The sequence below is a fragment of the Falco rusticolus genome, chromosome 11, assembly GCF_015220075.1.
Source record: "Falco rusticolus isolate bFalRus1 chromosome 11, bFalRus1.pri, whole genome shotgun sequence".
Classification (NCBI taxonomy): domain Eukaryota; kingdom Metazoa; phylum Chordata; class Aves; order Falconiformes; family Falconidae; genus Falco; species Falco rusticolus.
In genome coordinates, this window is record NC_051197.1 from 26241410 (window position 1) to 26264451 (window position 23042).

The 23042-nt window shown below is 47.5% G+C and overlaps 1 protein-coding gene across 13 annotated transcripts in view; it reads right to left on the reverse strand.

Moving 5' to 3' along the window:
* The window catches only part of PACS2 (phosphofurin acidic cluster sorting protein 2), an 83449-nt gene that overhangs the window by 37534 nt on the left and 22873 nt on the right, over positions 1-23042 (reverse strand). For 9 of the 13 annotated variants that reach the window (XM_037403723.1, XM_037403722.1, XM_037403729.1 and 6 more), the window contains 8 exons: positions 16502-16589; positions 13157-13246; positions 8533-8658; positions 6329-6491; positions 5241-5314; positions 4413-4493; positions 2044-2103; positions 662-819 (listed from right to left, as the gene is read on the reverse strand). In XM_037403723.1, the coding sequence (XP_037259620.1) occupies positions 662-819; positions 2044-2103; positions 4413-4493; positions 5241-5314; positions 6329-6491; positions 8533-8658; positions 13157-13246; positions 16502-16589 (840 nt within the window). The remainder of the gene's footprint in view (positions 1-661; positions 820-2043; positions 2104-4412; positions 4494-5240; positions 5315-6328; positions 6492-8532; positions 8659-13156; positions 13247-16501; positions 16590-23042) is intronic. The other 4 variants (XM_037403733.1, XM_037403726.1, XM_037403724.1 and 1 more) reach the window with 2 other exon arrangements.

Genomic DNA, 23042 nt, shown 5'->3' on the forward strand with positions numbered 1-23042 from the left:
CTTTACTCAGGGTTCTGCATCTGTTTTGAGACCCTGAGACAATGATCCTCGGCTCAGCTCCGCAGTGCTGCGATTGCCTATACGTCAGTGCCCACAAAAGCTGGTTGAGAACAGGCTTGCGTGTATCTACATGTGCTGCATCCAGCCCCCTTGTTTCCCCTGAGGAACTCCTTTGTTTCCCACGGTTCTGCTTCCTTAATCCCTGCAAAGACTCTCTTTCCACACATTCTCTTATCAGCTTTTCCAGAAAGAACAGCCTGCCTTGTCCATCCCTGTCTCTGCTTCTGCAGCTTCCAACCCCATCTCCTTCTGCCTTAGATTTCTCAGCTGTTCCTACCACCTCTTCAAAACACCTGTGTACACAGTTTAACTATTGCCTGCCTGGCAGCAACTCCTGCCCCTGTGCTCAGGTGGCAGGGCAGGCAGAACATCTGCAAAGGGAACAAGGGAAAAAAGACACCAAAGGGAAGTCAGACACCACCTACACACCCCCTCCCCAGCTCACAAGCAGTCATCCACGTAGTAACAACACACACTTGGGCTCTGACACCGGGTCAAAGAGGTGGGGGGAAGGATGGAGGGGTGTGAATAGAAACGTCTAACTTGTGCTAACACTGCGCATGGTCTCTCTCCAGCCCAGCATCAGCCACTCCACACTTACTTTAACTTTGGCTTTGGAGTGCTCAAGACGCTGTCATCATCCTCCATTTCTGGCCCGCTGTCACTAGGGTTCTCTATATCCAGTGTGTCATACAGAAGGTCCAAATCCTCCTCAACCTCTGGAACATGCTCCGCCGGGTCCTGCTCTGAATCCAGAACCTACACAGAGGACAAAAGCGGGTATCGCTGACTCTGCTAGGAGCCAGAGTGATCCCATGCCACCCCGGCTCCCCAGAGGACTGCAGTACACCAGCTTGTGAGGGAGATTGTGTTCCTGGTGCAAGGATACTATATCCAACAGAAACACTGGAGTATGTATATAAGAAGTGCTTGTTTTGGGTCAAGCTTCTCAGTGCCTGGTTAAGTAGGAGTTACCTAACTGGACTAAGAAGCATACCCAAAAAAGCCATAGATTATGTCTATTATTCAACCCCATTCTATAAACAAAGCTTTTAAAAGGCCCAAAGTTTTTAAAAGGACAAAGTTGCCACGCTCCCCCGATTTGGTACCCAAGCCGGCAGAAATGACAACAGTGTCCACAGGAGGCGCCTGAAGCCCGGACAAGGATCAGCTGCCACCCATATGGAAAGCTGAAGAGAAGAGATTCTCACACAAAACTTCGTGGGCTGCTTCACATATACACCAGAGTAAGCAGGCAGCTGGGCACAGTTCTGAGCTTGCTTTTCGAGTGGCAGCTGCAGAGAAGCAGCAGCTCAGCTGGCTGAGACCTCAGCTATGGGTGCTGACTCTGCTGAGCTAACTTGGGAAGAACAGCAAAGCTAACAGGGCTGTTTGGAAGCGTAAGGAAGCATGAGGAGCTACTCCTTCCCACAAGCCACAAAATCAGCACACAGCCGTACAGCCAATTGAGATCTTAACTGTTTCTATACTAGACAGGTGACGTTACACAGATTTCATGGGTTCTGGATCTCTTTCATTCTCAGCTCTGACCAGACAACTGACTCTCCTGTGGATCTGTGTTTCCCTATCCAAGTTTTTCATGTCTCGCCTGGCTGTTCTAGCAAGATGATCAAACAGGCTGGGATTTAACTTCACAAGCAACATACACTGTAGACTACTTGCCTTTGAAAGGGTCAAAGATAATTTCAAAGCAGTCTGCAAAACTAATTGGGTACACACGTGATTGCCAAAATCTGCTTTTGATAAAACTCGATGTAGAAAATGTTTGATGACATTTTAAAGTTGGCCCTCAAGCCTCCATGCAAGGCCAGGGTGCAAGGAAAGGTCACATCTACCGCAGACTTGAAAACAAAACGAAGGGAACTAGGGACAAACAGAGGAGTGTTCCTGAAGACTAAGGCAAGACGCACCAAGCAGAGGGCAACACACAGGACAGGAAGGCTTACAGAACTAATTACGTACCTCGTCAGACACTTTAAACCTCTTCAGTAATGCCACAACCTTCTGTTTGAAGTTTTGTTGCTGCAAGTCAAAGACACTTTCACGTAAGTAAAGCATTAAGTGAACTGTTTTCTCCTGGTCTACAAGAACCCCAGACATATCTGACACTGGTGCTCTAGCTGCCGCTTCAAGTCAAACAACTCCTGGCATCACAAACCAAGCCACTGCTATTCTTATGTTGAAATCAGCTTTTCCACACCTGTGATACTTCCTTTTCTGCATAACAATAAGCTACGTCCCATTCCACCAAGAAATACAAACCTTCTGGCCCTGACTGATGGCACACTGCTCTTGTTTGGACACACAGTGGATAGCAAATTATTTTATCTGCCAGATCATCTCCTGTACCCTGTTTGATATTTCTGGCAAAATATCTGGGAGTCAATTTTTCTGATTCTTAACGTGGGTGAGCCAACACAGGCATCTACCCACTGACCCAAAGCTCAAATATGTTTTCTACCAACCAAGCACTGTGTTTTCCAGCAGCCTGCAGTTCATCCTCGCAGGCTTATTTATTTGACTAGCAGCACCGCAGAAAAGTTGTGGGGCCTGTCCTTAGTACTTGCTTATCAGAAAAATGCTTTCTGAGTCTGTTACCCCCAGATCCTGGACACAGCAGGCACCAAGTGCAAAGCAACACAAGCCAAACTGCTGCACTCCCCTTGTGTTTACTTGCCCCCATGAGCAAGCGAGCTCCCTCTCTTGCAGGACCAAACAGCTGAGATTTGCCACCAGCTGCCCAGCTCTTCTCTGTCTCGTCTGACCAAACTAAGTATGCACACCCTGAAGAAAAGGAAGATGAGAAGGGCCCTGGTGTGAGCGCTGGTACACAGCATTTGAGGTGGCACCTCTGTGTCAGGAGGAAAGGGAGGAGAAAACAGCTGGCACCAGGCCACTCTTTAGCAAAGTTGCTCATTCGCTGGCTCTCCTGTACCTCCTCTGAGCTCTTCTTACGAATCCAACTGCCTGCTCCCACTCTGACCTCAGACACTTCATGCCGTCCCACACCTCCAAACCTAGCCCTTTACCTCTGAACTCAAATCCTGCAAGCTGCAGCCACCTTCTAGACAGCTGAAGTTTAGGTGAAATAAATCCACCAGGCCTCAAACAAGACTGCCCTATTTCTGTCCCCAACACACGTGTGAGGCTGAGATGCTCCGAGAGTCGTCCTCTGTCTCAGGAGGCCAAGCACAACCGTCCATCACACAGACCAGCACGGCAGTCTGTGGAGGGAGGACACACAGCACACAGTAGCTAAGGTGCCATGGCCAGAGGTGTCTGCTGGCCTGAATGGTTTGACAGTTGGCAGACAGGGAGGCCTAGTTTGGAGCTGGACTGATGTTAACTTAATTGGCAGCACCAAACCCAGTTTTGGGCCAGCCCTGCACACTGGAAATTCACTGTCACTTCAGAGGTCAGGGCTAGACAGACATTATTATTATGAGGAAGTTGCCTGCTTAATAACCAAGTGGTGTGTTTTGTCCTAGCTGGTCACTGACTCTTGAAAACAACACGAAGGACACCAAGGATATGAACTAGCATGCTCCTGGTCTCACAGACAGGATCCTTTTAATACCAGATTCAGGTCAAAACAGGGGTTATTTCACACCTTATCAAAACATGGATTTCAGAAATAGCCTCACAAGAAGGCACAACAATCTCCAAACTTACTCCTAAGTCCAAAAAGAAACCTAGCCCCATCCTGTTGATTCTGAATTACTGTCATCACAGACATGCACACCTGTGTGAGCAGAATTTTGGCATGGTCAAGCACAAGTCACTGCTCCACAGAGAAGTGCAGCTTTGCAAGCATATGCATGCTTGCTGTAGAGGGTGAATAGCTGCATGCAACTTGCCAAAGCTTTCAACATACAGCTACTTCTTCTGCCTCAGCACCACAAATACCACCTCAGGTTTATCTGACAGGCTCTAGCCCCTGACTCAACTACTTCATTTTGAAACCTCCCACTGGCCTCTCCCATGCAGAGCACAAGCAGAAGAGATTCCCTTCACTGAAAGCTACTTTCAGGACTTACATGAGCATGGATCCTGCACTGGCTTCTTTGGGGGGGTGGAATTTCATACACTTACGTGATTTTTTGGAGCTCCTTAACCTTGCAGCCAAAGGACACTCAGGACAGCACATACATACACCTTGGACTGCCCTACTCCCTGAACTGGCTGCTTTTTTCTAGCTCTTCACACACTGTGACCATGCCCCCATGCTCTCTGCTGGGCCAGCATGGCTGGTACTGCTGCTCCCATAAGCCACATGCACTGTGTATCTTGGCCAGACCCCATCAGTGTTAGTAAAACTAATTTCCACCGACCCTGGTTATGGACGTCGTTCTTACTATCGATCTCCGCTGCTTCTTGGGCTTCCCCAGCTCGTACTCATCATCATCCAAATCCTGAACAGAAAGAGGATTCCTGTGTTACCTTTTGTGATTCAGGGACACATGAGCATTTAAGTGCTAAAAATTTTCCCTCTGTGAAGATGAACCTGCTGCTCTGTCTTCCAGGCATTCAGCATTTGCCTTAACTGCAGTTACGATGGCAGAGGGAAAAGGAAGCGAACCATGTCTGCAGAGGGTCAGGAATAACAGCCTGGAGAAGCAAAACAGCCCTACTTTTGCATTCAAGGCAGCAGGATAATCACAGCCCCACATTTCAGTGGGTTCCTCTCTCAGTACACTTCCAGAGATGGAAGGCAGGTGATGCCAGAGTCTGAAGGCAAATAAGACCCAAACTCAAAAGCATCTCACATCTACCCAGGGGGTTCTCTGTAGGGACCTGTTTTGTAGAAGGTATTAAAGACTAAAGACTGTCAGACCCCACTGGCCAATTAACTACAGCTGGGGATCTAGTTGGGCTCTTTGAATCCAATCAGCATTACAGAAGCCTTGACCATTACACAAGGATGCTAATGTTTTCGTGTTTAAAGGGAGCTCAAGTCCAAACACATGAACAGATAAATCACAGCATGATGGAAGAAATGGGTTACTCTGCAGGCCTTCCTGCCACAGCTAAACACTTGGTGACAGTCTCGCACTGTCATGGTTTAGCTAAAGAAATAGGCTTTTAGTTTCAAGCACGAGCTGAGAGTGTACACACTCTGCTGAAGCTCTCACAGTGAGAAGCCATGCCCTAAACAGTACCTGGCCCTGTACGGCATCATCACTGGCCTCCTGCTCAGAAGAGAAGCTCTCGTACTCTTCCTCGGAATAGTTGTCTGAAAGGGAAGGAAAGAGGGGAGAGATCCCGTGAAACTCCTTTAAGGTGAGGGGACAGTCACATCTCAGGAGCAGAGAAGGCCAACTAACAGTCGCAAATCAAGAAAGGAGGCACACAGGGAGACGCCTGCTAGTTTATTTTCTACCTGTGCTAGACCAGTGAGATGGGAACCACCTGGAGGTAAGGAACAAGGAGAAACACATCTAATAGGAAGGAAGGACCAGCGCACAGATAAGGGTCCTTGAAACACCACCCCCTTTTACCCTGGAAAGAACCACCTGTTAGGCAGCAGCAAGTAGAGAGGTTTCTCCACAGGGGAAGTTTCCTCCTAACTCGGGCGTAACTGGCTTAAAGGAACAAGTAAGACATGCCAGGAGAGTCTGGATCCTGTACTGAAATGACACTTCAGGTGAGCTGCCTGGCCTCAGGCAACAACAAAGCATTTGCATGCACTACCTTCAACTGGTCACTCTTCTAGCAGCGAGCAAAGGGCTGGTACCACATAAAAAGATTGTCACAAGTAGAAACCCAATGACTTCCCTATACAGTGCACAGCATGGATTTACACTCATTAAACAGGCTAAAGTCCACAGCAAAACACGTTGCAGGTCTCATCTAAGCTAACATGATTTATTGTAGAATACTGAAAGGAAAAGGAAGTTCGAAGAGTAGCTTAATCATGAATCTCCTGAATACACCACTGTTAGCCAGGTGAGAAGTTACAGGTTCTCAACACACCTACCAGTAATGCTGGAAGAGTGTTGGTGAGAACACAGCTAACCCTTGCTGGATGGCTCAGCCCCAGTGTGATATGCAGGAGAAGCTTTGACAATTCAAACCCCCACTCCTGTCACACTCCGCGCTCACATAGCAACAGGTTTGCAAAGTGAGTTATCTTTGCATCAATCAGTTACAGACACAGCAGTCCCAGGAAGCATCTAAGCCCAGATGGTGTTTAACTCCAGCAAGTTCAGAAGACACTGGTCCTCAGAGTATGTGGTCCTACTCTTACCTGTAGACTTGATTTTCTGGCTGGCCTGCATAGTGCTGTCTTCGTGGTCAATCGGCTGACTTGACAAGGAGAAGATCCAGATTTCTGCTACCTTCACTGCAGCCTCTTTGATGTTGCTGAAAAGGCTCAGAACCTGACCACCTTCTGTTGGGTGCTGCATGACCTGGGACAGAAATCAAGCAGTAGAAATCTGCATTCAAATGTATTTAAACCTCCATTATTTGCATGCTACAGGAGTTATTTATGTTAGTGGAGTTACTCCACATTTCCAAGTACAGAAGCAAGCCAACACCCTGCAACTGCAGGAGCCACTTGCAGGCAATACACAATGCTAGTTGAGATTTTATTTGACTACTAATGTAAGTGATGGAAGGAAAGAAAAAGCATTCCGAGCTTGACAGTTGATTAGTTCACCCTTGAAGGAAAATACTTGACTACCTCATTACCATGTATTTGCTTCCACAGCACAGTACTGATTTGAATTATCAAGTTACCAACCTTCTGAACACCTAATTAAGGAACTCAATTTTGTGTTAAAGCGCTGCAGAAGAGCCGGTAAAGGCAAAAATTCTTGGTGAGGTACAATGCAAAGTGCTTCCTAAAGCAAAAATCCCTGCTCCAGAGAGCTGACACCTGAATCTCAAGACGAGCTGGCCACCCCAGGATAATGAAGCAGTGGGTCACAAAAAACAAGACAATGGTGGATTCAGAGGGACACCTCTGTGTGGGTTTCTCCTTTGTTTGCCACCCCCAGCTCACAGGGCTCTTCCTAAGAACCTAAGACTTATGTTCTTCTCTTGCCCCACCAAAATCAGAAAGTGCTTTTCCATGTCTGCACCTCAGCTTCCTAACACACGACAGGCTGCTTCACATGGCTTTAAGACCTGAGCTGATGAGGAACATGTGCCTCCCTGCTCTTGAGCTCTGCTCAGACTCACAACTCCAATTCATTGCTTTGTTTCAACAGCTAACTTTTTTTTTTTTTTTTAAATTTTAAGAAACACATCTGTGCTGTTTAGGGGTCATTACAGTATAAACTGCAAAAGGTGCATGTGTCTAAAATTTGTTTTCCTGAGGTCTTCAATTTCAGAAATATTCCAGATGAGCTGGAGAGCAACCATTTCCTAACAAAGTGAACCTTTGAAATTTTTTCACCTTCTAACCTCAGTCAGCTGACATTACAAAAAGACGTAAGAAAAACCACATGCAGCAGCAAATAGCCAACACTTAGAAGTTCACTGATGGGTCTAATTAACGGCCCCACGTGTTTTCTGCCTTACAGCAGTATTTAATTTCTAGTTCTTAAACAAATCAAACGCACTACAGAATAAATGTGAGCTATAATACCACAAATCAGAATTTGGCCAACTGAAATGGGAGTTGTTCACCATTTTACTGCAAGTCTAAGGGAAGCTGAACTCATGCACAAGGAGTGGTCTTTAAAATTAATTATTTTATATAGTAATAACTCACCACACCATAACACTAGCTTATTTTGGATGGAAACTATTTGTTGACAGAATGCAGTCTGATGAAAAATACTGGTATAAGCTGAACTTGCTACTGCTAAGCCCATTCTAAACACTCAGAAACAGAAACAGCAGAGATTAAACAGGGCGTGAAATAATGAAGCATGGAGCTAAGCCATTCAGAAAGCCTTAGTGAATAATTTATCCATACTTGATTCCAGCACTAATTTTCAGGTGTAAATCTGAAAATTTTATCATTTAACTCTCATGAATTGAACTCCACCTGAATTACCAACAGCCATGAAAAAAGAATTGCAAAGGGTGTTTCAAGCAAAATGAAACTACTTGATCCTGAACTCTCATCCGGTGGCACAGAGAAGCACAGCAGACCTTGCTTTTACATTTCTTAGGGCTAGAAAGCTTGTCTGAGTGATACTATCTGTTGTGTTCTGCACTTATGATCTCCCTAACTCTGAAAAAAACCCATACAACAACAACAAAACCCTCAAAAGCTAATAAATTAGCCTCATGAAAGCTTTAGCTATCAAGATACTATCCAGAAAATGTCCAGTATTATTACTCAGTAGTAATATCTGAATGCTGATTACAGTTACTAAGGCTTCTATATGAAATCCCACCAGGTTATTCCCAATGAGTGAAAGTGACAACGCTGGGTTTAAAGAGAAGGGAAAACATCCACCTTTGTAAATAGTGATCATGTCAAACAATGCTCACCTCAGCCATGTTGATAGACCCCACGGCCAGAGTCTTGTAGCCTAAAATGGTTCGGTTCTTGTACCGCTTCCGCCGCTGCAGCATGATCTGAAGCTTGTTGCCTTCTCTCTTCAAGAAGTGAGGGTACTGTGGTTGGAAACACAATGGAATTTATTATGTCTGCTGTTTATCCATCTCCCAGGCTGCCTGCTTCACAAGTAAACTCAATTCTCAGGGACTAACCTCAGGGCTTTCAGAAGTGCCTAAGCTAGCTTGCACTCAGCGGACAATCCTTCATCGTCCCAAGGAAGCCTTCATCTCTGCCCAGTTTGGGATCAGCTGAGCCCAAGCCTGGTTCCAGAGTGATGAGCCGCCGCCAGGAGATGCTTCCCCCAACAGCTAGAAGAGGTTGCCCAGAACTGGAGCCCCAAAGGTGCTGCCGGGGCACGGGCTGCCCTGCACAAACACAGCAGGCAGCACGCAGTGGCAGGGACAGCTGCAGACCCCCCCCGCCTCTTGGCAGGAGACTGCCCTCCCTCCAGCACAAGGACACTTCTCTGTGTTTGACCCTCTACTGCACATGTTTAAGAGCCTATCGTGCTCTGAATGGCAAGCAAAAAGAGGCACGGCTATGAAGAGCCCCAAGGACTTGCTGATGCCTCTTGGTAACGCGCCGATTCCCTCCAGGACGATATGGTCTCCTTGAGGCACAGGGCTCTTGCAGCTGACAGTGTTTTCAAGCATTAACATACTCAAACTTCTGTTCCTCAAAGTGGTTGTATTTTACATAACTGAGTCAAGAAAAGCCCTGTCTTACTGCCAGGCTATGTTGCAAAGATATAAATCCTTCCAAGACACGTTCCGTACAAGAAAATACATTTACCTCCCCAAAACCTCCCCCAGAACAGAGAGGCTGTGAAGTCAAGCAGAGACCATCAGGGAAAGAGTAAGGTTAACCACGCCATCTCAGTTTGCCCTGCTTATCTGCACAGAGTAACAGTGCACTCAGGTCCTGCTTTCTGCCAGAATACTTGCCAGCACGCTGACAGTCCCCAGGGGACAGCTCACCAGCTGTGGGAGGAAGGAGTCATGCAATGGAAGAGCAATCTTCAAGAAAAGATACAGCAGCCACCTGACCAGTCTCATCCCGAGAACAGAGGTGAATGGGACACATGTTCCAAGTATACAAAATATGTAGCACTACGTAACCTGTAGACAGGAGAATCTGATCGCAGGGATCTCAAATAGGACATTCCCGGGTGAAGGATACCTCTCTCACAGGCAAGACCTGCATTTCCCCCCCCCCGCCTTGGGACATTATGAAAATAACTTCCTGCCCATCAAAACACTTGATAAATACAAATGCTGAGAGCCACGACAAAGCCAGAGATATTAATTTGCAGTCCAGAGCAAGCCTGACTGCTATGCGGAGAGCTGAGAACAGTGGTCACATAAACAAGCAGAATACTAATTACCTGATTGCTCTGCAAGGGCAAGATTTACTGTGCATTGCATGAGGAAGCAGCCCTGCAGAGGAACAGCAGCCCACATGATTAGAAGAACCTCAAAACACACCTGCATCCAGACACCAATGGAGCCTGTGACTTTACAGATGTGAAACAGGCTCCATGTCCCTGAACAGGGATAGAAGAAAGTTATCAAGGGGAAGGAGCAAGAGGGGCTCAAAAAGCCATAGGCACCTTTTGCATTCAATTTTTCCATCTCCTTGCCTCTGGGGCCCTTCCACATGTTGGATGGGTGCAGGGGAGAGGGTCTCCTTGCTCTCAGCTCAAAGCACCTGAGCCACACCAAGGCTGCAGCTGAAATCTAAAGTCACAGTTGGTCCCAAGCCAGCTTGACTTCAACGTGTACAATTTTCAGGGATTAAATTGGACAGTTTAAGTCCACATATGTGCAAGTTTCTGTTCTTCAAAGGTGTGCTGCCTGGCCACCCCTGGTGAGCATTCACAGAGATGGTCAAAGAAAGATACAGAGAGACTCAGGCCATTCAGCTGCTCTGTTAAAAGCAAGGGCCTCTAGAAGAAAAATCAGAGCCGTTGGCATAGCACAGACAAGCTGGTTTTAACACTAGCCATGGCTTATCAACTCTACAAAACGGTTTCAACAAAAACTTTTCAGTAATTGTCAGTCCGTGACAGAGACTAGAAAAGCAAACAGTTTGACTCAAAACATTTGAAAAGACGACTTTTAGAGGAAGCACCAAGCACCCCAAGGCACCTCCAAGAGGTGAGGAGGCCATCACACCCACCAGAACAGCGAGAGTCAGGGCAAGACATTCCTTCTGAAGCCCCAGGTGATGTAATCCCTTCCATCCAGAAAGGTTTATTAGATTAAACACAGGAACTACGTGCTCCAGAGAGCTGTGATGTTGTGCTTGAAATATCTAGAGAATTTCACTTGATCCTGTGAAACCCACGGAGGGTCAGAAGCAGCAGGCATTCCAGCAGTAAGGGTGATGGTAGCTCACCTGCCAGAGAGGCTACCACTGGTCTAGCCCTAGCCAGCAATGTGAAACAGGATCAGACACACCACTAACTCCAGTCTTACCCCAGTTGTGTAATAGAGCAACAGGAAACTCCTCCCTTCTGCTTGAGCAGAGGCCTGCCAGACACAATGGGCTGCTCGCTATTATGCCAGCCAGTACCATCAGCTTTCCAGCTTAGCTCTTACAAGAAAAATGCTCTGTGCAAAACCCAAGAATTTCACCCAGAAGAAGCTACTGAAGAGATGGTGACTGTGAAGATACAAGAGGCTGCAGATCTAGACAGCTAGCACAAAGCAAGGCATACAGTTTGAAGAGTTGACAGTGCAATATGGAGCTACTGGCTGCTGCAAGATATTGAGACCTTGTTCTGTGACATCCACATGCTTTTACTTTGCAGCCCATCACCACTCTCAAATATATCCCAGGCACTAAATTCAGACTGCATCTGGCTTAAGCTGCAGTTGTTAGCTAGGAGTAGCTTCCAGCAGTCATCCAATTAAGAAACAATAAAAGCTGTCATAAAAATCCTGCGATGCCATTTCAGGAAGGCTTCCCAGGCCTTACTGCATCCAAGACCACCAACCCTTCCTGCAGTCAGAGACCAGCAGCACATCTCTGCATTAAGCTTGCTCACCTCTTCTGAAGGCTCAGTGTCACAGATATCACTCTCCCCTATTCTGGCTCAATTCCCAGCCCCTTCAAGGGATACAGAATTAAAGGCATTGCTCTGCGTCCTGCTGCAGCATTACTCCAAGTCCCAGAAAAAAACCCCAGCAGATTCCCAATTAATTCCAAAAGATCTGCAGAAATACTTGCTCCTTGCTGACACAGGACTTGCAGAGGGAGACCTGGCTCATCTTACAGCCCTGCTACCAACCACGGGAGAGCTGCAGCCCCAGGATCCAAGCATACTCCTGGCATGTGGCTTTGTTTTTCCTGTTCACAAAGGAGGGGATGCAATGCTGCAGTTAACTCGGTCTGCGGGCTGCATCAGGACAGAACCAGAATCATCAGCCACCTGTACGTCTGCCTGGGCAGCCACAGCGTTATCGTTCATCTGCAGTGAAATCTTACCAGCTTCGAGTCCGCCCTGGTCTGAGTAACAACCAGTCTGTCTCACATCATCACTTGAGCCTTTCTCCTTACCAAATCAAACTCTTGACTTCAAGATCGAACCAATAGTTCCAAAACACAGGTGATACAAATATGAACATTTCTGAGCATCTGTCTGTTTCTGCTTTACGCATGCAGGATCCTCCCTCTTGCTTGCAGCAAGCCAGTCTCTATCTTATTTCCCTCCTCAGGAGGTAGCACCAGGGCAGCATGCTTTAAGGAAAAGAGGAACCAATAAAATACTGTTGCTCCAATTCCCAGCTACTCCTATGACTCCAGAGCCAGGAGTAACTGAATACTCTTCCTGCTTCCCTACATGGTGCCTCCCTCGGCAACTCCAAATCAGAGGTTCACCTGTCCCATTCCTACCTACCACCTTCTGTCAGCCTGATGCTCCATGCCACCCTCCGTGATTGCCACCCTTCAGTGCTTACTCATAGGGAAGGCAACAAAAGTCAAAAAAAGAGCCATCCTGCTCTGCTCCAGTTCTTGCCACAGCCATAACATGAAGAGGACTGACTGCAAAGTCCTCACCTTCCTGAGATCCAAACACAGGATGCGCAACACAGAAGGTCCCCTAACACTGCAAACCAGCACCATGCTCAAGGCCTCAGTGCTGAGAGGCAATTCAGACACATTTGTGTTGTTGCAATGAGGACACGCAAATTGCAGCTAGCATCTAACTTGCCTGTTCCCCCCAGACAACTCAGAATTAGAGATCTGCTTCCATGACACAGGGCTGGCCCCAAGAACAATTTAAGGGTTTATATAGCAGCCTTCTTATTGGGCTTCCCCCTCCCCAGATCCTGGAAGCACCTAGGCCATTTTTACTCAAATTCTCCACAGAGACAAGGGACAAGCCAAAAGAGCTCCAATAGCTTTTCAGAAATGGCTGGGACTGCCTTAAGAACAAGCATCTCTGGCAGGACTAGAATGATCTTCACCTCGGACTCACAAGGCACCTCTGCTCACCGCTAAGCAGCAAGTCCAGCAAGCCCACATGCCCCAAGGCCACAGCCACCTTACCTGCAGTGAGAAGGTCAGTGCAAGCTCCGTCTCCACATGTCCACTCGGGGGCAATACAATCTCATGAGACCGCAGGATGCGCTTGGAACCCTGTACAGAAACAAAGTCCACCGGGTGAATTCCCCAGAAGGCAGCCCTTGCATCCCACCCCAGTCCTATTTACTGAAAACCAGGAAACACTGTCAGGGACTACCACAGAGAAAGTGAATGGATGGGTCTGACCTTGCACTTCTGTGAAATATTAATAAGATGAAAGGGAGAGATTTGACTAATAAAGATTTGGGTATATTTACTGTTCCTAACTACAACAAAGCAGCTTTTGTTCTGCCAACCCCCAGCATTCAAAAGCTATGAGTCAGCTCCCACCCCTCAGGATGAAATCTCATATTTTTATTCCAGGCAATAGGTACAAGGCTCATCTCCTGGGTTTGGAGGCTGCAGCATCATGCTTAAACCTCTGTCGACAGCCGTGACAGACTGGTCTTTTCTTCTGGCGCACATACCTCTCCCTGGGGACAGTGGAGATTTAAACCTGTTTAAACAACTGCGAGTCATCGGGGTTATAAAAGAAAAAAAATCCACTGAGCATCACAGTGGAGTCTAGAGACTTGATGATACTACAGGGTAACTCCAAATCAACACTGTGCTTGGGCTGCTGTACACTAGCCAAGTTACTGGGCTGTTTGCTGTGTGAGTATTTCATTGCAGGGAATGTTTCAGGGAAAACTAGCAGGAAAGAATGACAGAGTGCTGCCTAGCAAATCCTTCTGCACTGTTCAAACACGGTGGCAAGTTTCAGAGGTCCCTGGCTCAGTATTCTGCTGAGACTGCAGATCTGGCTTTGTCCCCATGGGCTGGTCTCCCAGATGCACAGAACTGAGGCCATCAAAAAAGCAGCATCTGGGAAACCAGCAACAGACTCGGGGGCTAAACACCTCCCAGCTAAACCCGAAGAGAAATATGGTCTGGCTATAGCAGCCTCGCATAGCATCCTGAGAGCAGAGAGAAGCAGAGACTCATTTACAACCCTTCCTCCCCAAACGTGTTGCTCAGGCAGCCAGAGCGAACACTGTGATTTGCAGCAGTGCCTCAGCTCCTACCCAACGCAGCGCTGGCTCCTCTGTGGAAAAGCCGAGGTGCCTAAGCGGATCAGAAGACAGCAGAGTGAGAAACTGAAGGGCTCCCCCCGGGAAAAGCAGTGCGCATGTAAGTAAAGCACAGTTAGCCTCGCCGCTGGCAACAGTGGCATCTGTTCCATGCTGCTCCTAATAGCAGCAATCTTGCTTTACTTGTTATGCAACTCTAAATCTAATGAAAGACCAAATATAGCCGCTTTTAAAAGACCGCAGTAGATAAATAGAGCAACGGCTCAGGAAATAACAGTTGACAACCCTTTGAACATCACTGTTCAGGAGGCTGCAAGGAGACACGGGAAATGCAGGTAAGATGCTCTCATTAGGTCTGAATTCAGTCATCCCATCTGGAAGGACTCCAGTGTCTGACACCTCTCACAAAATTCCCCATACAAAGGCAGTGAGTCATCTGACAGAGATCATATATTTGATGATCCAGTATCACCAGCCTCAAACAATAGCCATGTCAGAAATCCGAGTGCTGGCAAATTAAGTGTCCCTGAAAGAGCTTGTCAGCATCATCGTCATAACCTGCAAGCTAAAAAGGGACTTTTAATAACAGGGCTTCAGAGCTGCCCATGTCCGAGACAGCTGCAGTGCTACTGACCCACCGTTAAATCGCACATCACAAAGAAATATGGGTGCTGATCCAGCACAAGGGACACCCAAGGTGAGACTCTTTGGGACAGTGGTTATTCCAGCCTGTCACCTCTAGGTCAACTGGACAGACATATCAAGGGCAGAGTAAGGATGGCCTGGGGATGCAAGCTGCTGCCTCAGGCTTGGCAGATGAGCACCCCAAACAGGGCAAGTCCTGCCTTCGAGTTCCTCAGGGATCTGCCCTGGTGTAGAGAGGGCTGCAGAACTACTACTCAGGTTCCAGCATCTAAACTACTGTAGCAAGGCAGATCACAACATGTACCCAAAACAGACAAGAAAGTCCCACGTGTTACAATTCCCTTTGCACTTGGAGGTCTGAGGCAAGCTTTCACCCATAAAAAGCATAAGCACTCAGCAGCAACCTGAACATGAAAAGAAGGTTTTGCTCCAGTAAAACCTACCGAATTCTCCAACCCAAGTCTGACACACTCTGAGTGTAGATCATTCACTGACAAGCCTCAGGCCCTCAGTGTGATGCAGCCAAAGCTTTCAGTCCTGATAAGCAATATCTGACAGCCTGAGAGCCCACAGCTGCGCTTCTTCTGAGGTTCCCATGAATCCAGGTGTGTGAAACAATTCCCTGACTTTCCGTTCCCTGCTGCGGGTGCATGAACTGCCTTCCAACAGGGACACATTTTTACCCCAGATGGACTGCTCATGGAGATGAGATGCTGGTTAAATTCCGAGCTGCATGTTCTGGCACCATAAAGCCTTCACGATTTCACATTCCAAGCTAGATTTTGTGCGCTTTGACACAACCATCTCTCTGCAGGGGTTTGCTGGCTCTTTATTAGAAAAGCAGCTGCTTTTCAGCATAGTTAATGGTATTTTTCTACTTGTAGGTCTGCTAGGCCTTTACTCGTTAAGTACTTCAGCATTTGCAGTGGTGGAAGCATGTGAGCTGAACTGATGCTGTGACGCACTGTGGAACCAAGTCCCCTTCCTTCCCAGCCTGCCTCCAGGCAGTGTGACCTACATGTAGGCACCTAATTACATGGCAGGAACGTATGCTGTAAAGTGGGTTATTGACCTAAGATGACAGCTGTATTTTATGGAAACAAACTAAAATGTACAGGTACCCTACAAATCCACTGGCAAGCACCTGGCTATGAAATGACTTGGTCTTGACAGCAGAGCTGCTCGTCAGCAGAAGGCAGCCCGAACTCCAGACCCCCCAAACCAGGACCAAGGTACCAAGATGTTCAGCCCTAAAGTGAGCTGAAGCATGTTAAATAGAGAACCAGGTATCTGATTTAGTAACAGTTCAGGAAGCAGAGGTGAGCATATGATCTGTAAAGAACATTTTCACATACAGATAAGCTCATGCTGAGCCCTCAGTGAACAACATTCTTCACTTACAACAGTGAAAAACAGTAGGAACATGGGGGAAGGATCAGAAGAGCCCCTCCACACATCTAGAATGCCCTGATGTACTCAGGAAGAAGCCTGTGGCTGCAGTGGATCCTCACGTGGTGGTGAAGCTCAGTTCAGGCATCTGCCAGTATTTTTAGCCAAAGAACATGTTTAATTCTTAGAACTGAGCAGCAATTACCTGCATTTTGACAGCAATGACCCCAGAAATAAGCTCCTTATCCAATTCCTTTAAGACTACCAGTTTCTTTAATGTCAAGCTGCACAACCTGCAAACAGGAACAGAAGAGAAACAGTTATAATCATGTCTGAAAAAGGAAAAGCTCTGAACAGCTTTTACACACAGCAGTATCCCAGTTTGTGGGTAAACAGGCTCCCGAGACAAGCCACACACTGATACAGACATAAAGACAGCACAAACACATGAGGTTTCCCTGGCTTTTCAGACTGAATTTCTTGAGCCTTTCACAAATACAAGGAGGCAGGCAGGAGGTATGTCTCTGATGCAGACCCATGGCCACATGAGAGCACCTCACAGCATGGACTTCCACTGACCACAGCCTGGGAACTCTTGCTCAGACCAAAAGCTTTCAGGTCAGAGGAATTAAATTCCAGCAATATAAAAGCACTGGGTCAGTCTAATTTTAAACTCATCTACAAAGCTTTCCTAGACTGTTAAGCTTTTTCAGTTTCAGACTGCTGGCTCGCAAAGATCTCGCTCCCACCTCCTCCTGTCAACCCACACATTCTCCTCCTCACCCCAAAACAAAAGTGCTAGCCAGTGGCTCAGGCATCTGTAATGGAAAAGGGGGAAAAAAAAAGAAAGGAGGAGAGGACTGAAGCAGTGCCCTCTGGCCCTGGCATTCACACGCCACACATATGCAAGTAAATCACATTCTTCACCCAGGCAATGCTACATTGTTCTGGTTTGAAGCTGTTTGCACTTCTGCCTTCCCGCACAGGGAGCTTGGGAGGGGAAGAAGTTTGAACTAGGTGCAGCTGAGTTAAGGCTCTGAGGTAATGGGACTACAGCATTGTTGGCACTTTCACAATGTCACAGAAGTTACCACCAGCTGGTGTAATTAAGGCATGCCTAGAAACAAACTTCAGGCAAAGAAACTTGAAGCAAAGACAGCTCAGCTTGAGGAAAGCAGGGGCCAGAGAAAGTTGCCCAGTGGGCTCTGGTGACTAGACATCATCTCTCATGCTGGCCAGGAGCCAGCACTGCCTGTGTCGGGTCCCTGCCTCACGGCATGGGCATCTTTGGCCTCTGCTGTGGGATGTCAGCAAGCCTCAGCATGGCTCCTCTGAAACGCACTGCAGAACTGTCTCTCCTAGACAGAAGTGTAACATCAGGGCTACTCATGAAGGGGCCAAGTCCAGCAGTAGATGGGAAGGGAAGAGGAACCGATGCTGGATTTTGGTACATGTCCAGGCAGCAGTAGCACAAGTGCCATTGACTGAAGCCTGCACTTGAACTACAGGACTCCACACCGGTACCAGGAACCCGACAAGTCACCTCTGCAAGGGTGACCTGCACCTCCACCACCTTCTACATCACAGTGGGAAGCTGAAACATTGCTTTGCTGCAGAGCCTGAAGGGTAGACATGGTCAGCATGGGTGCAAAACTGCAGGAGAAATATAACTAAAGGCCCTTCCCGACAGGAGCAGTGGTAGATGTTGAAGCAACTGCTGCCTGCTTCATCCAGAAATACCTGTGGCTCTTCCTGAACTGTGCCCTCTCACATGGGGCTGGGAACAGGAAAGAGCCAGTCCTAGCTCTTAAAGTCTTCACTGAAGCACCTCTCCAAACCTGCCCTTACCAGCCTCTTCTCCACCCAGCCCACGCTACCTGCTCCCTCTACTCATTTGCAAAGCACTAGTTCCTGCTATGAGCCCCTTAAAAATCAAGGGAAAGCGAGAATTACAAGCTCTGCATCAGAAGACAGTACAGCCAGCCAGAGATGTTACAGAAATTACAAGGAAGGTGAAAAAACTGGGTCTGCCTGGGCATCCGTTCCCCTCTGTCACACCACCAGCAGCTGTGCAGAGTGTCATCAAGACAAACGTGCTAGAGATCGTGAGCCTGGAGGCACTGGGTTCTGGAGGAGGGATGGCAGAAGTGGGCAGGACAGCTGCAGCTGCTGCTGGGCTGGTGGAGGGGAAACCAAGCATGCTGTCACCGTGGCCAGGGCCCCCCCCTGCACGAAGCAGGCATCTGCAGAAGCAGGAGAGCACAGGCCAGCGTGTTCAATTGCAAACCTAAGAGTCCCTGTGCACTGCAAGTCAGGTGAAGCTGCATCCCTCAACCCAGAGCACAGCATAGGCTGCCAGCTTTCCCACCCCATCTTGAACAAAACAGCAAGCACAGACACAGGCAGCTGCTGCCACGAAACTGCCAGGCCAGGATCTGGAGGAAGGAGGCTGTGATGCCATTTGTTTTCTTTGTAACACTGTAGCTGGAGGACAATTGCGCTCAGCCTGCCAAAACCCACAATGCTAGGGCCAGTCAGGTGCCGAGAGCAGAGGTAGGACAACACACTGGCATTGTCTCAGCTAACAGGCAAGGAACAAAGGCCTTTTCTCTCCAGCCCTGAGCTCGAGGATGAAAAAGGTACGGGAAGAAACAATGGTGTTCTCAGCACACACAGCAGAGCACAAGGAGCGCGTTCTGTTCTCCGCCGAGCATTCCTTCAATTCATCATTTATGAGCTTTGATCAAGCTCTGTGGAGCACTTGCTGCTTGGAAAAAAAAATAAAAAAAAAATTTAAAAGCCTCCTTTACAGTGATCAGAAAAACAGAAGCAGTTAAAAAAGACATGGGACACATCTGCTTTCTTTATCCCCCATTCCTGGGCCGATGGTACTAAAAGGCACTTCACACAAAAAACAATGAAATGTGTCTATTCTCCATCGGGGGTGGGAGATAAAAATCAGACCGTTTAAATCCCACCAAATCACTCTCATCCTCAACATGCTTATCGTTCCAGGTCTTCAGTCTAAGTCTGCAGCTTACACATCAAAGCAGCTTTGGAATATGCGGCAGAAAGCAGCCATACCTTACTGAAATAATCACAAAAAGGCATATTCCAAGCATGTCACTGCATCCAGAGCCAGCGTCGTGCCCCTGCCACCAGCACAAGGAACCTGAACCACTCACACCTGCAGGTACAGCAAGGATTTGTCTGCCACAACCAGCTCTGATAACGGCAGCACCTCTTCCATACACTTATCTTTTGCCTAGGTTTTGCTGTACTTTCATCAGTTCTCAAGGATCAGGAAGGGGACTGGTCTCACAAAATATTTCTATCAACAAGCCAGTTAAGATTAAATACTGGTAGGAAAAACAGGACAGACACAGGTGGACCTGAAACGATCTGAAAAAAGAACAAGGTTACATTTACAAGTTTCTAATGCACACATAGATCTCCTGATCTCCGTGAACACAGGGAAAATAACCTGTCACGCGCACACAGACACAAAGGGGACCTGAGGAAGCCTCAAGTCTGGAGCCGATTGAGCCTGAAGTATTTTGAACGGTCTATAAAAAGCCTGGGGCTGCAATACAGGAGGTACAGACAAACCCTTTCTTTGCATGTTTGTTTCAGCAGTGACCTGTGGTTGCACGTGGGGAGTTAAGGTAGCAAAAACCCTAAGTTAGCCGAAGCAGCGTTAAATAAGGGCGATGGAAATGCGAGAGCCAAGATTTCCACCCTTTTCTGAAGGCTCATAGTAGATCTCCCCGCTAGGAGCACAGCTGTGTCCCACACAGCAGCAGGCAGTGCCTGCTGAGGAGCTTGCACCCCCCTCCACTCACACATGTCCCCCCCATGGCGAGGAGGCATAAAGTACTTGCCTGACCCCATTCTCAGGTTAACAAATCATGAGACAGCTTAATGTGTTCTACAAGAATAAAACTCTTCATCTTTTTACATCACTGCTGCAAGAACACAGTTTTAAAGAGAAAACCTGGACCTGACCCAATAGTTTTGACTCGTCCTGCTAATGGAAGTTGTTCATGATGAAGTTACTCAGCACAATTTGTTCAAAGAGGCAGCTATCTGCAAAGAATATAACATTTTGGTAACCAAGATCCAGCAAACATGTCCAGAACAACCAAATAAAGTGTTGCATTCTTTACTCACTGGATGTTTTGCTTTTGCATCCCTCTAAATAGGAAGATCAGGAAAATAAACCCTCTCCAAGAAAGAGTCTGCCTCACTGAATTAAATGTCTGTTTCTCCACAGGGAGCACAGTAATTGCACTGAGACCTCGCTCACACAGAGACAAGTCAAATCAACAGGAAGGAAACATTAAAAATTAAAGACCTGTATTTTAATTAAGCCCCATAGAAGTCGAGAACAATAACAGATGCACCCACACCTACAGGGGATTCCACGTCCAAGATGGGAGCTGGGGCAGGAAGACTAGCTCATTACACAGATACCCTTTGTCCAAGAAAGCTGTGAAGACATTGTTCCTAGAGAAATGTTTCATGCCAGGAGCGCTCTCCTCCGAGGTCTGTAAACCCCAGTCAGCCAATGGTGCTAAGGAAGGTATCGATACCCATTTGGTAACTGGACAGTTTCACCTCACCCAAGTTATTTCGGCATTTCAGGACAGCAAGCAGCTTCCTACCTCGATGCTTTCAACCTGAACTTCGAGAGTTTTGCTGACACTTTAAACCCAAGTCAGTCCCAAAATAAATCACATGCCACTTGGAGTGGAGGGGGACACCCGCCTACACACCGCCCAGACAAACAGAGCCATTCTGCACATAGCTACAGTGGCATCTGCGCAGGAGAGGCCGGAGCGAGAAGGCCTGCACAGCATTTTTCAGAGACAGCTGCTTAAGTAAGGTATGAACGCACGCAGAGCATGACCAACCAACTGCACATGCAGTTCCTTATGCCTGCTTCGCACAAGCCCAGGAAGAAAGGACCACATGGATGTACTCACTGCTGCACTTACGTGCTAAAGGCAGGGCTCCGTCCTGGCCTAGGAGAGTTAGCTCAGGCAGAAAGGGGAGAAGAGCTGTCCTACTAATGTCACTTAAGCATCGAGACTGGGGCCTCCGGGCAAGGGTAGCAACGGTAGAAGCCACAGGCAGGGTGCTTCTTCACCTTCCAGAGCCTCTGAGTTAATTCCCTCAGAATGATCTAATCTCACTCCCATTCTCAGGTAAGCTCCATGGCAAGAAGAAATTAAATGAGGCGGCAGAGGTCAAGCGCTCCCATTTTGTCATTCCAGAAACATAACCTGAGTAACTAGCAAAGAAACATAACGGTCCTGTATCAGCCTCTGCTTACTTCTCCTTCCTTCACACTTGCCACCAAGCTAAACAGCAACCTTTAGCCAGATGTTCTGCCTATGGATCCATTCAAGTAAGCTTTAAGAAGCCAGGAAACAATTGCAGAGCAAGTATTTTCATTGTTCTTGTTCTCAAGGATCCTGAAATCCTCTTCCCAGCACTAATAGAGAGAATTAAGCTCTTAAGACTCTAGAGACCAAGATCCATAGAAATGCTGTAGCAAGCAAGTCTTGTTCAGACAGGCAAGAGGATGGCAGCTTATTTTATGCAACAGGCTCTACCCAAGGTGTCACAAGGACACACATGCACAGCCTGACTCTTTCCTTTTACAGCTGGACTACACTCCTGCTCACTTCAAATATATTACCTGCCCCAAACTGAGCACGCCAAAGGGGTGGGGGTGTCAAAATTCTGCAGACCTGCATGATTTTTAAAAGATCCTGGAATTCTGCATGGGCACATTTGCTATTTGAGGAGCAGCATGCAGTTAACATGACCAAAGATTAAAGCGCATGTGAGCTTAGATACTCCCACCCAACGTATCAGTTCGAAAATGCTGAAACGGGTCTTCCTTCAGTGGGACAAGGCATTGCTGGCTGGCTCTAGGGGACTCACCCAGGCAGGAAGGGATAAGGATCCCTGAAAGCCAAATAACTGGCTCACAAAACATAAGGGTTTACATATTCCGTTGGCACTTCTCATGTTTTAGCACTTCAGCAGTCTGGAAAGAGCCCTACTGAGGCGCAGCAATGCTGGTAAAACCCTCAGGGGTCAAAGCCATATCTCCGCAGCTCCACATACTCTTCAGGTAGCAAAGCTGGCAGTCGTGTCACACCATGTTCCGACTACCTGGCTGAGACCTGACGTATTCAAGTCACACCGGGTAACAGCAAATCAGCCTGTCACCAACAACACGCTTCCAGGTACATGCTCTGAACTGTGCTACCAAGAAACAGCAGCTTTCTCACCCTTTAAGAAGTCGTTTCAGTGAGAGCAGAAGCAGCTCTGCACACATCTGTCAGCCTCAGTCAGGATCTCAGTTCTTGCACACGCTGCTATACGTTTGGCTTCTCGCTCTTCGTTTTGATGGTTTCAAATCCCTTTACAGGGTGACAGGGGGTTGTGGATAACAATCAAAAACCATGAAGCAGGGATTAGATCTGTTTCTCAGGCAGGCAATGGAATGCAAAGGAGTTAGGCAAATTCACCTGCATGCTGCCTGCAAAGCCAAGCACAAGCCCAGTTAAATACGCCTCTGCTGGCTTGCCTCTTTCAAAGCCAGCATCCAGAACACCAGGACTGCATGGCACCCTGACACCAAAGCAAGCACCAATGAAAGAGCCTATGGTACTGGTGGATTAGGTTCGAGCAATGTTTTTAAAGTTCTGAGGCAATAAGAAGGTGTTTTA